The 13,563-nt window shown below is 49.3% G+C and overlaps 1 protein-coding gene across 1 annotated transcript; it reads left to right on the forward strand.

The window, feature by feature from the left end:
* The first annotated feature begins 1,092 nt into the window (after positions 1-1,092).
* On the forward strand, positions 1,093-11,528 carry LOC118992202 (zinc finger protein 585A-like). The gene is made up of 3 exons (XM_037053900.1): positions 1,093-1,154; positions 5,858-5,984; positions 8,507-11,528. The coding sequence occupies exons 1-3, from the start codon at positions 1,122-1,124 to the stop codon at positions 10,657-10,659; spliced, it is 2,313 nt and encodes a 770-aa protein (XP_036909795.1). The 5' UTR covers positions 1,093-1,121; the 3' UTR covers positions 10,660-11,528.
* The last annotated feature ends 2,035 nt before the right edge of the window (positions 11,529-13,563 follow it).

The following is a 13,563-nucleotide window of genomic DNA, read 5'->3' on the forward strand; positions in this document are numbered from 1 at the left end:
TCTCCTTCCTGCCCCCAGAGCCTCCCCTGGCCAGGGGAGCTGGGAACGTGTGTGGTAGCCAGGTGTGGGGTCAAGAAAGAGGGTCAGAGACCCTACCCCATGCTGATGGGGGTGGGCTTGTTCAGGGAGTGGGTGGGTGCTCAGGGAATCCTTCTGGGCAGGACACAGGCCTCCTGGTGAGTCTGAGGTGGGGACCCTCACCATCCGCATTTTGCGGATGGGGAAACGGAGGTTGAGACAGTAAGTAAATCACCCAATTCCACACCCAGTCAACCAGGTACTAGATCCCTGACACTAACCACCCCACACTGAGAAATCTTTGTTTTCTCTTAGAAAACGAGAAGGGCAGGAAATGTCAGAAACCTTGGACGGAGGAGGAGGAGGAGGAGGAGCTGCCACCCCTGGCTCCCGTAGCCACCTGTCTAGGGCCACTCAGGGTTCGGAGGTCACCAGCCACATGCACATGTTACTTCCAGGGCCACTGCGCCTTCATGATCTCCTTTAAAATAAAGTGAACTTGGAATAGTGATGGTATTGCTGTGAGGACAAAAATAGTCCAGGCTGGATTAGAGTCACATTCTCTATTAAATTATCAAAAGAAATTATGATATTTTCAAGGGTGCTTCGTTCTGTAAGCTGCCCTGAGCCCGCTATGCCTCCTGGGTGAGCCAGGAAGGTCCCTTTCTTCTCTCCAGACGTTTGGACTGAGTGTGTGCGTCAGGGGAGTGTCATTGTGTGGGGGTCAGCTGTGCACCGAGCACATGGACCCTGATGTACTCAGCCCAAACCTAATCCCACCCTTATCTTCTTGGGCACACAGCTTACCTTTTGGGGCCTCAGTTTCCTCATCTGTGAAATGTGACGAGTGAAAATAGGCCCAACAATGCAGGATGTCAGGAGGCTTAAATTGGGGACATTGGTCAAGGATCTTGGATGTTATAGGCCCCCGGCATGCATTCACTATTAATGTGTGTGGCTGTGCTTGTCTGCCTGTCCTGTAGGGGGTATGTCTGTCATGTCTGTATCGTGGGTCACACTTGCACCTGATCCCTCACTGTGCCTTTTTCTCTCTCTCTCTGGGCACAACCTGCTGTGCCCAGGTCACCTTGGGCCCTGGAAGGATGGCCACCGATCTGCAGACCAAGGAAACCCTGGTGAGTCATGTCACCCTCTAGCTCCTCCTTCCTGAGGGTTATGCTTCCGGGCAGGGATGAGCCTTGGTCTCCGAAAACCCCAGCAGGCCCCAGGGCCCTCTCCCCGTCCACCCTGAGTTGAGAGAGTACTGTCCTGACCTTGGCATTTTTCAACTGTAAGCAACAGGATGGCTCAGGAGTGAGCTGTCCTACCCTGAGGGATCTCAGGAGACACCTGTGGGCACTTGGGATGAGGCAGCTTCAGCATATTCGGTGAACGGTGACAGAGGGCTCTGGCAGGAAGTGCTGGAGGAGCGACCTTCAGAAGTAGGCAGGGGGCAGACTGGAGGAGGTGGGGAGGAGGATCCCCGTGGTGTGGGAGTGGTTGTCAGGGGGCCCCACCCCCTGGCCTCCTTGGATGAAAATAAGTCTCCTAAGACATGATCTGCTTGGGGAGGGAAGGTGGCCGATCTCTCACAGGAGAAGGGCCAGGAGCCTGTTCCTCGACAGGTTGCGATTGTGTTCAATTTGCACGGGAATATAGGTAAAGCTCATCAATCATTGTTAGGCAGTAAGGATCAAACAATAGGTAACATTGAAAGAAGTATGAGGGCTTATTCTGAGTCAGGGTCAGTTAGCTAAAGGACCATAAAACTTTGGGAAAGAGACTCATTTCATGCTTGGACCCTTTTCAGAAAATTGAGGGCATTCTCAGCAAAGCAGTTTGCACAGAATTTTGTGTATTCTTTCTTAGGCCTAATGCCCCCGGGGGGAACCTCCTGTTCCTGCCCAGCATTGTTTGAGGCTTAAGTCAGGTAGGACAAGTAAGGCAGCCTTGTTGCAGACAGAATGAGGACTCAGCTATGTCAAAGCCAAGGAGTGAGGGTCTATAGCCCTTTTTCTATAGCCCCCCAAGTCCCTTCCTGAGGGCCCCTTCGTGACCATGCCCGTCTTAGCTCCTCCCCTCCTTGAGGAATCTTACCCACCATTGGTTAACCAGTCATCTGCCCAGGGCCAAGCAGGGTGAAGTAAAAGGGGGCAGAGGCGGTGCCCCTGCCAGGAAGATAAGCTTTATCTGTTTAGTGACTTACGGCCCCAAAGTCTCTTACTCAGCCTTAGCCTTGGGGAGTTACAGCTTCTGAAACCAGGCGGGGCAGTTCCCAAGAAGTGGTGAATGTCCCTGACTGTCCTTGTTATGTTTTAGTGGGTGGTTTTTTTTTTTTGTGGTATTTTTCTCTAAATTTCCTTCTGTGGAAGAAAAACTTGACAATAAAAAATGTACAGATAAGCCCTGGCTGATGTAGCTCAGTGGATTGAATGCAGCCTGTGGACCAAAGGGGCACCAGTTCGATTCCCAGTCAGGGCACATGCCTGGCTAGATCTCCACTAGGGTTATGTGAGAGGCAATCACACATCAGTGTTTCTCCCCCTATCTTTCTCCCTCATGTCCTCTCTCTCTAAAAGTAAATAAATTAGATCTTTCAAAAAAAAACACAGAAAAAATGTACAGATTTGACTCATTTGGTGAGAGGTTCATCTTGATATGCCAAGGTTGTGGGTTTGATCCCTGGTCAGGACACTTTCTAGGAGCAATCAGTGAACTCATCAATAATTGGAACAACATCTCTTTTCTTCTGTCTGTCAAATTAATAAGTTTATATTTATATATGTGTGTATACATATATGCACATATATGTATTCCTGTGAGGTAAATCTTTTTTTTAATCAACAGAGGATATGTTCATTGAGTTTTAGGGAGACAGGAAGAGAGGGCGTGGGAGAGAGACACGGATGTGAAAGAGAAATTTCAATCAGTGGCCCCGCCCCCACCCATGTGCTCTCCAAGCTGGTACAGACCCCTCAACTATTTGGTGTCTAGCACAGAGTTCCAACCAACTGAGCCACATGGTCAGGGCTGGGCATCAATACTTGCCCTGCCTTTTGCATATTTCACTTTTTCATTTTTTAAATTATGAAGGTGGAGCAATGGTGTAAAGATTTTAATTATTTTTCAGAGAGAGGAAAAGGGAGGGAGAAATATAGGGAGAGAAACATCGACGTGCAAGATAAATATTCATGGGTCCCCACCAGCAGCAGCCCGATTTGGTACCTGCCCTCTGCCCACTCATGTGCACTGAGAGGGAATAAACAGGACACCTTTCAGTTTTAGGCTGGTTCTCAGTCCACTGAGTGACACAGTCACGGCTTTTTATGATTTTGGTGTTTTTTAAAAAATATTAATTTATCTTATTTTTAGAGTAAGGGAGGGAGAGAAATATCAGTTTGTGGTTGCCTCTCACACATCCCCAACTGGGCGTCTGGCCCACAGCTCAGGCCTGTGCCCTGAGGAGCAAATGAACCAGCGACCTTTTGATGTGCAAGCAGGTGCTCAGTCCACTGAGCCACACCAGCTGGGACTGTGAGGCTTGATTTCTAGGAATGTTTTTCCCCGTTTATGGTGGGCAAGCTGTTTTTATTTTATTGAGATTTTGTTTCTTTTTAGAGAGAAATGGAGGGATACAGTAGGAAAGAAACATGGATGGAGTAAATCATTGATCAGTTGCCTCCCCATATGCACCCCAACAAGGACCACACCCTTCACCTTTGGTTGTACACACAACGCTGCACCCAGCCGAGTTGCCCAGTCAGGGCTGCACATTTCTACGAGTGGAATCACACAACACGTGGTTTTTCGTGTCGGGCTGCTTTCATTAGCGCTAGGTCTTTGATGTACTTCTGTGTGGTGGTAGGTGTGCTCTTCAGTGGCTGCATACCTTGCCGTTGTGCAGGTAGACCCTGTTGTCTCCACTTATCAGGGGTAACATTTGGGTTGTTTCCACTTACTGGGTGTTATTTCTCATGCTTCTGTGAACATTCATGCACAGTTTTTTTTGTTTGGTCTCATTTCCTTTGAGTGCAGGAGAGGAAATAATGGGTCCTTTGATATCAGTATATTTAACCACTTAAGGAACAATCTTCCTGTTTCCCAGTGTGGCTACACCGTGATGTCTCCACTTTGACCTTCTCTGTAATCGTTGCCTTGGTTTCCTCTTTACCAACATTGTTTAAGAGGTGGGGATGGTTGTCATTTCCCTGTTGTTGGCTCTTGGGGATTCAGTTTCTCTTTCTGTCTTTTAGTGTAACTGCATTCTGATTTTTCTAAAAATAGAGCCCGCCCTGGCTGGGTGTCCCAGTTGGTTATGGCATCATCGTGCACAGCAGAAGGTTGTGGATTGGGTCCCTGGTCAGGGCATGTGCGTGATGTGAACAGATGGATGTCTCCGCCTCTCTCTCTGATCCCGCCTTCCTCTCCCTCCAAAATCAATGTATATATTGTCAAGTGAGGATTAAAAAAAATAGAGCCTGATTTCAGCTCTTTGCAACTGGATGAGATTTTCCTTGTGGCAGAGTGGTTTCTGCCATTAGGTAAGAACTCAAAACAGATGGAGCCCTGGAATGAGTGGCCTCAGTCATGCACCCAGACAGTGCTCAGAGGCCTTTACTGCACTTGCAGAGAAGTCCCATTTTAGGGGAATTTCCAAACCCTTCTGAGGAGGGGCCCTGTGTCTGACCTCCCACACACTTTTTAAAGATTTTATTTATTTATCTTTAGAGAGGGAAAGGAAGAGAGAATTAGAGGGAGAGAAACATCAATGTGTGGTTGCCTCTTGCCTGCCCCCTACTGGGTATCTGGCCTGCAACCAAGGCATGTGCCCTGACTGGGAATTGAACCAGCAACCCTTTGTTTTGCAGGCTTGCAGTCAATCCACTGAGCCACACCAGCCAGGGCTCACTGCCCACACTTTTGCTGTAGAGTGTGGGCACCCGGATGCCCGGGACAGACTCAGACTTTCAGTCTCTCCCGTCCTGGACTCAGTGCCTGGAGCCTGCTCAGTAAAACATTCATTGAGTGAGTCCATTCAGGCAGGGAGACTTCGGGAAGACTTTCTTCAGGAGTTGTATTTAAAAGGTTGAAATGAAATGTGTACAATAATAAAGGGCAGCAGGAGGAAACTTTGTGGGTGGTTGATGAGTTTGTGACTCGATGGTAATTTCAGTAGACCATAATTAGTGGGTTAGCCAAAAAGTCCGCTATGTGTTTTCTGTAAAGTAAAAGACACCTTTTTCATTTTTACCGGTAACTTTGTTCATTTGGATATTTTGGTGTCGGCCTCCTTAGCGCTCCAGTATATTGTTTAAGCCTCAGGTCTTGACCCACGAGTTCCACCCAGAATCGTCCTCCATGGACCCAACCTCAGATCACCCTTTCCGGTTTCCCAGACACCCCCGGGAGCTACCACTGCTCAGGCACCTGTCACTTTGGTATTGACCAGCTGAGGGTCCACAGCAGGGGTTTCCATTTAACTTGTAGGAGAGGATATGTCATTGTGGTTTTCGATGGCAGCCCTGCTGATGAGTGACGTGGAGCACTTTTTCATATGTACATTGGCCATCTGTGCGTCCCGTTTGGTGAAGTGTCCATTCGGTTTTTTGTCCATTTTTAACTGTGTTGTTTGCCTTCCTGTGACCAGCACCATAGTTTGTCTGTCTGTCTCTGAACCACCCAGTGTACTTAGGCACCGAGGACACTGAGTTTTCAGGCCCTTCAGAGCTCCGCACCTTCTCAACCCCACATCAGGTGCAACCTGTGTGCCTTCCTGGTCTTCCCACCCTCCTGGCCGCATCTCCTGACTGTGGTGACGGGTGTGCGCTTCCTCTCACAGGGGTCGGTGACGTTCAGGGATGTGATGGTGGACTTCACCCAGGAGGAGTGGCGGCAGCTGAAGCCTGCGCAGAAGGACCTGTACAGGGACGTGATGATGGAGACCTACTGGAACCTGGTCTCGCTGGGTAAGGGGGCAGCTTCACCACGTTACTCACCATGTGCCTGTCACTTCAGGATGACAGAAATAGAAAAGGTGGACAGATCTCATATATAGGACATTCAGATCACTAGAAGATAAAAATAAAATTGATAGTGAAGTGGGAAAAATATTTAGCACATATACAACAGCCAGAGGAGTGTAAGTATATAAAGATCTGCTATGCGTAAATGAGAAAAGCCCGCTATGTTTTTTCTGTAAAGTAAAAGACACCTTTTTCATTTTTAATGCATGAGAGAGAGATGGACCTGGCTCATCAGCATTTAATTCTCAGATATACACATGCATGGAGTTACACTTTACAAAGATTTTTGAACCGTACTAATCATCAAAGAAGTACCCATTGAGCTACAGAAATACAGTTTTTACCCATGATGTATACAGGTATGAAAAGAATAGTAATCCTGCCCAGGTGTGGCTCACTTGTTTGGAGAATTTCCCAACCCAGAAGGATGTGGGTTTGAATCTGTATCAGGATACATACGTGGGTTTGAGTTTGCCCCCAGATGGCACATATCCGGGAGGAAAACCAATCGACATTTTTTGCCCTAAAGGATGTTTCTTTCTCTTTCACTCTTTTCCCCTGTACCTCCCCACCCCCTTCCTCATTATGTAAGAATATTCTTGTCTGTGGTATTAAAAAAAAGAGTTAATCCTCCTGTATTATGAGGGCGCAGAGAAAAGCAGTCCCCATTTTAGATGCGTGGTGTTGGGACAGCTCTTTGGGAAGACGGTTTGTTCTTGACCAAATTCAAATGATTCCATTTGTGGAATATACCCTTAAAGAATCTCCTGTAAGTGAGTGGAGATTTTATAGGAAGAAAATTCCAGAGGAACACCCTACATGCCCACCAGAAGGTCGTCAAACCAAAGAAGGTGCAATAAGGGTGGAAATCACACAGATCTTCAAAGTCGAGTACTCTTAGTGGTCACTGATCCAGAGAAATGTCCCTGATAATACGGTTCAGTAAAAACACTAACTTCCAAAATTAGTATATAGTCACATTTCTTTAACAGGTTTTCTGGTGGTTTACCTGACCTACAATGAACTGTACGTAGTTAAAGCGAATAATCTGGCACATTTTGACATTTGCATTCAGCTAAGAATTCATTGTCATGATGCAGATACATCCATTAGCCCCAAAAGTTTTCCTTTCGTTTTGCCTACCCTTCAACCTCCAGTGAGCATTGTGGTTTGGTTTGACTTTCCTAGAAATTTTTTTTTAGATTTTATGTATTTTTAGAGAGAGGGGAAGGGAGAGATAAAAAGGGAAGGAAACATCCATGTGTGGTTGCCTCTTGTGTGCGTAATACTGGGGACCCAGCCCACGATCCAGGCATGTGCCCTGACTGGGAATTGAACCGGCAACCCTTTGTTTCGAAGTCAGCTCAATCCACTGAGCTACACCAGCCAGGGACTGTTTTAAAATTTTCTGTATGGAATCATATGGCACATACTGTTTTGTTGTTTTTTTATCTTGATTTTTTACCCTTCGTGTAATTTCTTTGAGGTTCACTCACATCTCTTGTATATATGAATTGTTCCTTTCATTTTTCCCTGTTTCCTTTTTATGGTTTTGAGAGATGAGAGTGTGTTAGAAACATCAATCAGTTGCTTCCCATACACGCCCTGAACTTGGATCCAATTCACAATCTTTGGTGCAGTCCACAACACTCTAACCAGCTGAGCTAGGCATCTAGCAAAATAGCTGACTCTTTTTTCCTTGCTGAGTAATACTCTACTTCTGGGACACATCCCCATGTTCATCCTTTCACTTGACGATGAACATCAGGATTCCAGTTCTAGACTCAAGGGAAGGGTCTCAGTCTGTGCTTTCTGTGGCCATTGAGGGTTTTCATGGGGTAGGGAGACAATTGCTTACCACTCCTGCGTTCTTTGTTACCTCCTGGGAAGGAGGGCTACATGTGGCAGAATCTTCCCTTTTTTAATGAGATCTTTTGGGAAATTTCTCACAGTTTTTAAATGTTTGGATGACCCTTAGAGTGCATATGCAGAGTCTGGACTCAGGGTAGCCTCCATGGGATGGAAACAGATTGAAGAACCCATGGCACAAGGCAAAACCTGCTTGGAGTGAGAGTGGTCACCGGGGAGGAATGAGTGTGCTAAGGGGAGGTGTGAGGAACCAGCCCCAGGACCAGGGCACTCCTAGGCAGTGTAGGAATTTGGGAGATTCAGTGGCAGGCGGGGCGGTAGAGGACAGTGGGCAGTGCCCCATGAGAATCAGCTCTTTTTCCTCCCAGCACTGAGCTCTGCCGGCTGCCTTTGCACCCCCTCCCCGTCAGGCCTTTCTTGCTGTGTACTCACCTCCCTATAACTCACTGTCTCAGGTCACAGCTTCTCTTCTCCTTCTGTGCCCACGACGGGCTGCCCCCTACTCTCAGGCTGTGGGTTGTGGTATCTTGGGAACATCGTCCCTCCCAGTGTGGTTAACTGCATGCGTGTCATCATCTTTTCCCCCCTCCCCTCAGACTTGGAGACTGAAGGGGACATGAATGAACTGGACCCAGAGAAGGACTCCTGGGAAGACAGACCATCCATTGCGGTGGCAGAGGAAGGACTTATGAAGAATGGAGCCCAGGGTTATGCCTGTGGAAAAGCAGGGATACAGGGGGACAGGGTGGGGCAGCAACACAGGAGCACAGGGACCTGTCAGAGGCATTTGGACATGTCCCCAGTGTTAGCTCCTGAGTGTTGCGAATTCAAGGCATTTGTCCACCAAAGCCCCATGCCAGCCCCACCAAGAGTGGAAAGACTGAGAGGAGAGGGCACACAATGTTTCACCATGTGTGGGAAGAACTCAGGTACTTCCAGCCTCGGTTCTCCCTCCCACCTTTGTGCAGAGAACAAGACATGCAAGTGCGGACACTGTGGCAAGAGTCTGAGCTATAGTTCATCCCCGGGGAAGCACCAGCAAATCCACTCTGGGGAGAAGACATGCCTGTGTGAGGAGTGCAGCACGTCCTGCAGCCAGGAGGACAACCTCATCCTACACCAGAGGACGCACACCGGGGAGAGGCCCTATGTGTGCAGGGAGTGCGGGAAGGCATTCAGATGGAATAGTCACTTCACCAAGCATCTGAAGATGCACTCTGGGGAGATGCAGTACACGTGCGGGGATTGTGGAAAGGCCTTCAAGAAGAGAAAGTACCTCATCCAGCATGGAGCAACACACACTGGAGAGAAGCCATATGTGTGTGGGGACTGTGGGAAGGCATTCACTAAGAAATCGAGCCTCAATTTGCATCAGCGGACGCACACTGGGGAGAAGCCGTATGTGTGCGGGGACTGTGGGAAAGCCTTTAGTAACAAGTCAAGCCTCATCTTGCACGAGAGGACTCACACTGGGGAGAAACCATATGTGTGCGGGGACTGTGGCAAGGCCTTCAGTAAGAAATGGAACCTCAGTTTGCATCAGTGGACGCACACTAGGGAGAAGCCATACTCGTGTGGGGACTGTGGTAAGGCCTTCACACAGAAATCGATCCTCTGTGTGCATCAAAGGACACACACTGGGGAGAAGCCTTATGCATGCAGCATCTGCGGTAAGGCCTTCAGAGAGAAAAGGTACCTCATTGTTCATCAGAAGCTACACACGGGAGAGAAGCCGTGTGTGTGTGGGGACGGTGGCAAAACCCTCAGCCAGAAATCAACCCAGTGTGCCCATCACAGGACACACACTGAGGAGAAGTCTTGCGCGTGCGGGGATTGTGGCAAGGCCTTCAGCAAAAGGAAACCCACCCTGCCTGAAAGGACTCACACTGGAGAGAAGCCGTGTGTGTGCGGGGACTGTGGGAAAGCCTTTAGTAAGAAATCAAGACTTACTTTCCATCAGCGGGTGCAAACTAGGGAGAAGCCATACTGGTGTGGAGACTGTGGTAAGGCCTTCGCACAGAAAAGGTACCTCATCCTACATGAGCTTACACACACGGGGAAGAAGCCGTACTCCTGTGAGAAATGCAGCAAAGCCTTCAGCCAGAAATGGAACCTCTTTGTGCATCAGAGGACACACACCAGGGAGAAGCCTTATATGTGCAGTGACTGTGGCAAGGCCTTTAGGGAGAATAGGCAACTCATGGAGCATGAGAGGACACACAGTATGGAGAAGCCGTATGTGTGTGAGGACTGCGGCAAGGCCTTCAGAGAGAATAGGCACCTCATCAAGCATCAGAGGATACACAGCTGGGAGAAGCCGTATGTGTGTGAGGACTGCGGCAAGGCCTTCAGAGAGAATAGGTACCTCATCAACCATCAGAGGATGCACACTGGTGAGAAGCCGTACACATGCATAGACTGTGGCAAGGCTTTCAATTATAAGTGTAGCCTCATCGAGCATAAGAAGACACACACCAGAGAGAAACCGTATGTGTGTGGTGACTGCAGCAAGGCCTTCAGCAAAAAATGGAATCTCATTGGGCATCAGAGGATGCACACCGGTGAGAAGCCATATTTGTGCAGGCATTGTGGCAAGGCCTTCAGCTGGAAATCTATCCTCAATGTGCATGAGAGGATACACACTAAGGCAAAGTCATATGTGTGCGGGGACTGTGGCAAGTCCTTCAGCCAAAAATCAAACCTCACTGTGCATCAGGGGACACATACCAAGGAGAAGCCATACACGTGAGGGTAGTTTGGCAAGGCGTTTAGCAAGAACTCCTCATTCAGGCAGCACAGGCACCAGACGTCGGGAAGTAGCATTGCCGGTGCTGCATCTGCCAGAAAGACTTCATGACACCCTCATCCCCGCAGAATATCCCGACCAGCCACTCTGTGGAGAAGCTTTATAAGTGCAGCCAGTGCGGGAAAGCCTTCATCAGGAAACTTTTGCTCCCCGTTCACGGGAGGATTGTGTGGGAGATAAACCCTACGAGTGTGGCAAGTGCAGGAAAATCTTCCGCAGGAATTTCTACCTCATGTGACACATAGCATGGAATTGGGGAATCTTAAAATCCAAACCTGACTGGTAGGTCCTGAGTGCATGGACCAGTACCAGACTTGATATTAGAGCCCACGGGAAGGACACAAGAGAAGTCCTGATCAGACGTGTCTTAGGAATATGGGTGGCGAGGACAGGCCACAGCATTCTCACCATATGCTTCCCCAGCATCCACAGGGCCAGGTGCAAAGCAAGCCCCCTACAGGTCTAGTATCTGGGAGCATGGCCAGGGGCACTGGGCCTCCCGACCCAGCTGGAGTGAACTGTCCTGTGAGTTTGGACCACACATATAGTCTGTGGGGGTACCCATCTCCTCAACAGGAAAATGCAGGAGTGGGGGGATAATGGAAGAGCTTGAGGGTGGGCTCCATGGGGACATGGTCACTTTCTCACACATGCCTGGTTCTAGTCCAGAGGTCAGGTTGTCGCCATCTTTGTGTATCTCACTTTCCCAAAACACAGCCCCTTCTTTCTGTGCAACACCAGCTGGAAGGCCCCAAGCTGATGAGCTGTATAAATTCCCAGGTGGTTCACAAAGAGAAAAAATATTCTTTTTATGATTAGGAAGTAGCAGTTATCACTTAAGATAAGTCTTTCATAGTGGTCTTTAAAATTAAATAAAACTTTTAATTGAGTGAAATAAACATTGTCTTGTTTTCTAAAATTTTACTTATTTGCAGAAAGAGGGAACAAGAGGGAGAAAGATAGGAAAAGAAACATCGATGTGTGAGAAGGCCTGAAACCCAGGCATGTGCCCTTACTGGGAATCTAATCAGCAACCTTTCAGTTCACAGGCTGGCTTCCAGTCCACTGAGCCACACCATCCAGGGGCACCAACGTCATTTAAAACAGTTGTCAGATGCAAAAGAGGGAGTTACTGGTTGTTTCAACCAAATTGCGGGGAGGGAGCACAAATACCCAACAAGAACCCAACAGCAGGTTGCAAATCACATGCTCCTTGTAGCCCTGGATTCCTGGCTTGGGAATAGTCACACCATGTCTGATGCCCATTATCAGAATAGGTTCCCTGGAGTTTGCTGGTCTCACATGATGCAGTAATATTAGGAGGAAATTACATTTGTCCATCTCCCCACTTCACACATATTGGGACCAGCAATATCCAGAGGTGAGTTATCTCTTTTATCATGGATGTTCATTTACCCAATACACATTGCTCATGGGATGAATTTTTATAGGGGTGTTTTCCAAAGATTTTATTTTTAGAGAAGGGAAGGCGGAGTAAAGGGAGAGAAACATCAGTGTGTGGGTGCCTCTCACATGCCCCCTACTGTGGACCTGGCCTGCAACCCAGGCATGTGCCTGGGTCACTGGGAATCAAACCAGTGACTCTTTGGTTCGCAGACCACGCTAGGTCTCTTGCCCACCTGCCCATGATACTGAGAGTTGGACAGACTTTGTGTCCCTGGAGGAAACCTGGCTAACACCAAAGCCAGCAGGTTCCAGGAGGGAACCTGAAGCCAGAAAGCAGCCACGGACAAGCTGAGCTGCCCGGTGACTGCTCAGCGACAACTGTGGTTCCTCTGGACTCGGCCTTCTGGTTGGGTGAAGACGGCTGGGGTTTCCTCAGTTTTTAGGAGGGGATGGGCTTTGAGAGAAGTACCTGCCATTCTCCCCAACCCTGCATTTGAGTGAAAAATCTTTCTCATCAGCCTCTACCTCTAGAGCTTCCCTATTGGGGGCGACAGGCAGCAGAACCCCCACACTGGTTCTGTAACAGTAACGCCCTGAACGAGAGCTGGGACTTAAGGCTCTCGCTAAGTAAGCCGATACTTACTTCGTGTTGAAGATCATCTGAACCTGGCGTCCCTGCCATCCTTATACATTTTCTGCAAGTCAGCACGCCCATGCTGGTCTAGGGCCGGAGAGGAGGACTTCTCGCGTTGGAGGGCGGGAGAGGGGCGGGGGGCGCTATAGCATCTTTCCCGTCTCCGCACACGCCCCGCATTTTCTGCAGTTTCCCTGCCGCAGTTCTCCGTTCTCCACGTGTACCGCTATGAACCCCTCTCTGGCTTCTCCTCCCACACTCGCTGCTCCCTCCACTCCTCAGTGGGTACAGTCCTCCTCTATAGTTCCCTCCGGCTCCCCGATCCATTGCGATTTCTTCGCCCTGCAGCCCCAGCTCCCTCGCGAACTCTGTCTTATTGTCTTTGTGCCGCGGGGTCTGCTGGGATATGGAGCACCGGGTCTGCCCCTCAGACTCGCGCCCCCTTCTTCAGCACTCGCTCTGAGGGGAGCTTAAGAGGAGAGGACTTCATAGTGGCACAAGGCAGTATGGGAAATGTAGTAGGCCGCCCGGCGCAGGCGCAGTGCGGGCGGGGTGCCCAGCGGAAGCCGCTCTGTCTCCTGAGGTAACCGCGTGGTGAGTTTGAGCGCGGACTGGGCAGGGGTTTGAGGAGACTGAGCGCGGCTCTGGGTGTGGTCGCACGGGTGGAGGGAGTGCCTGTGGCTGTGAGTGTGCGTGTGTGTGTGGGGCCGAGACTCCCGGGCGGTCTCTTTGTGTGTCCGTGTTTGTCACCGGGTGTGTGTCACCGCGAGTGCGCGCGCGAGGCCACCTGTGTTTTCCTTTGCTCG

The sequence above is a fragment of the Sturnira hondurensis genome, unplaced genomic scaffold (assembly GCF_014824575.4).
Source record: "Sturnira hondurensis isolate 20B ecotype Veracruz unplaced genomic scaffold, ASM1482457v3 Scaffold0008151, whole genome shotgun sequence".
NCBI classification, from domain to species: Eukaryota; Metazoa; Chordata; class Mammalia; order Chiroptera; family Phyllostomidae; genus Sturnira; species Sturnira hondurensis.

Coding starts and splice junctions, on each gene's coding strand:
- LOC118992202 (XM_037053900.1), top strand. CDS start 1,122: ATGGCCACCGATCTGCAGACCAAGGAAACCCTG. Junction 1,155..5,857: donor TGCAGACCAAGGAAACCCTG/GTGAGTCATGTC, acceptor TTCCTCTCACAG/GGGTCGGTGACGTTCAGGGA. Junction 5,985..8,506: donor CTGGAACCTGGTCTCGCTGG/GTAAGGGGGCAG, acceptor CCCTCCCCTCAG/ACTTGGAGACTGAAGGGGAC.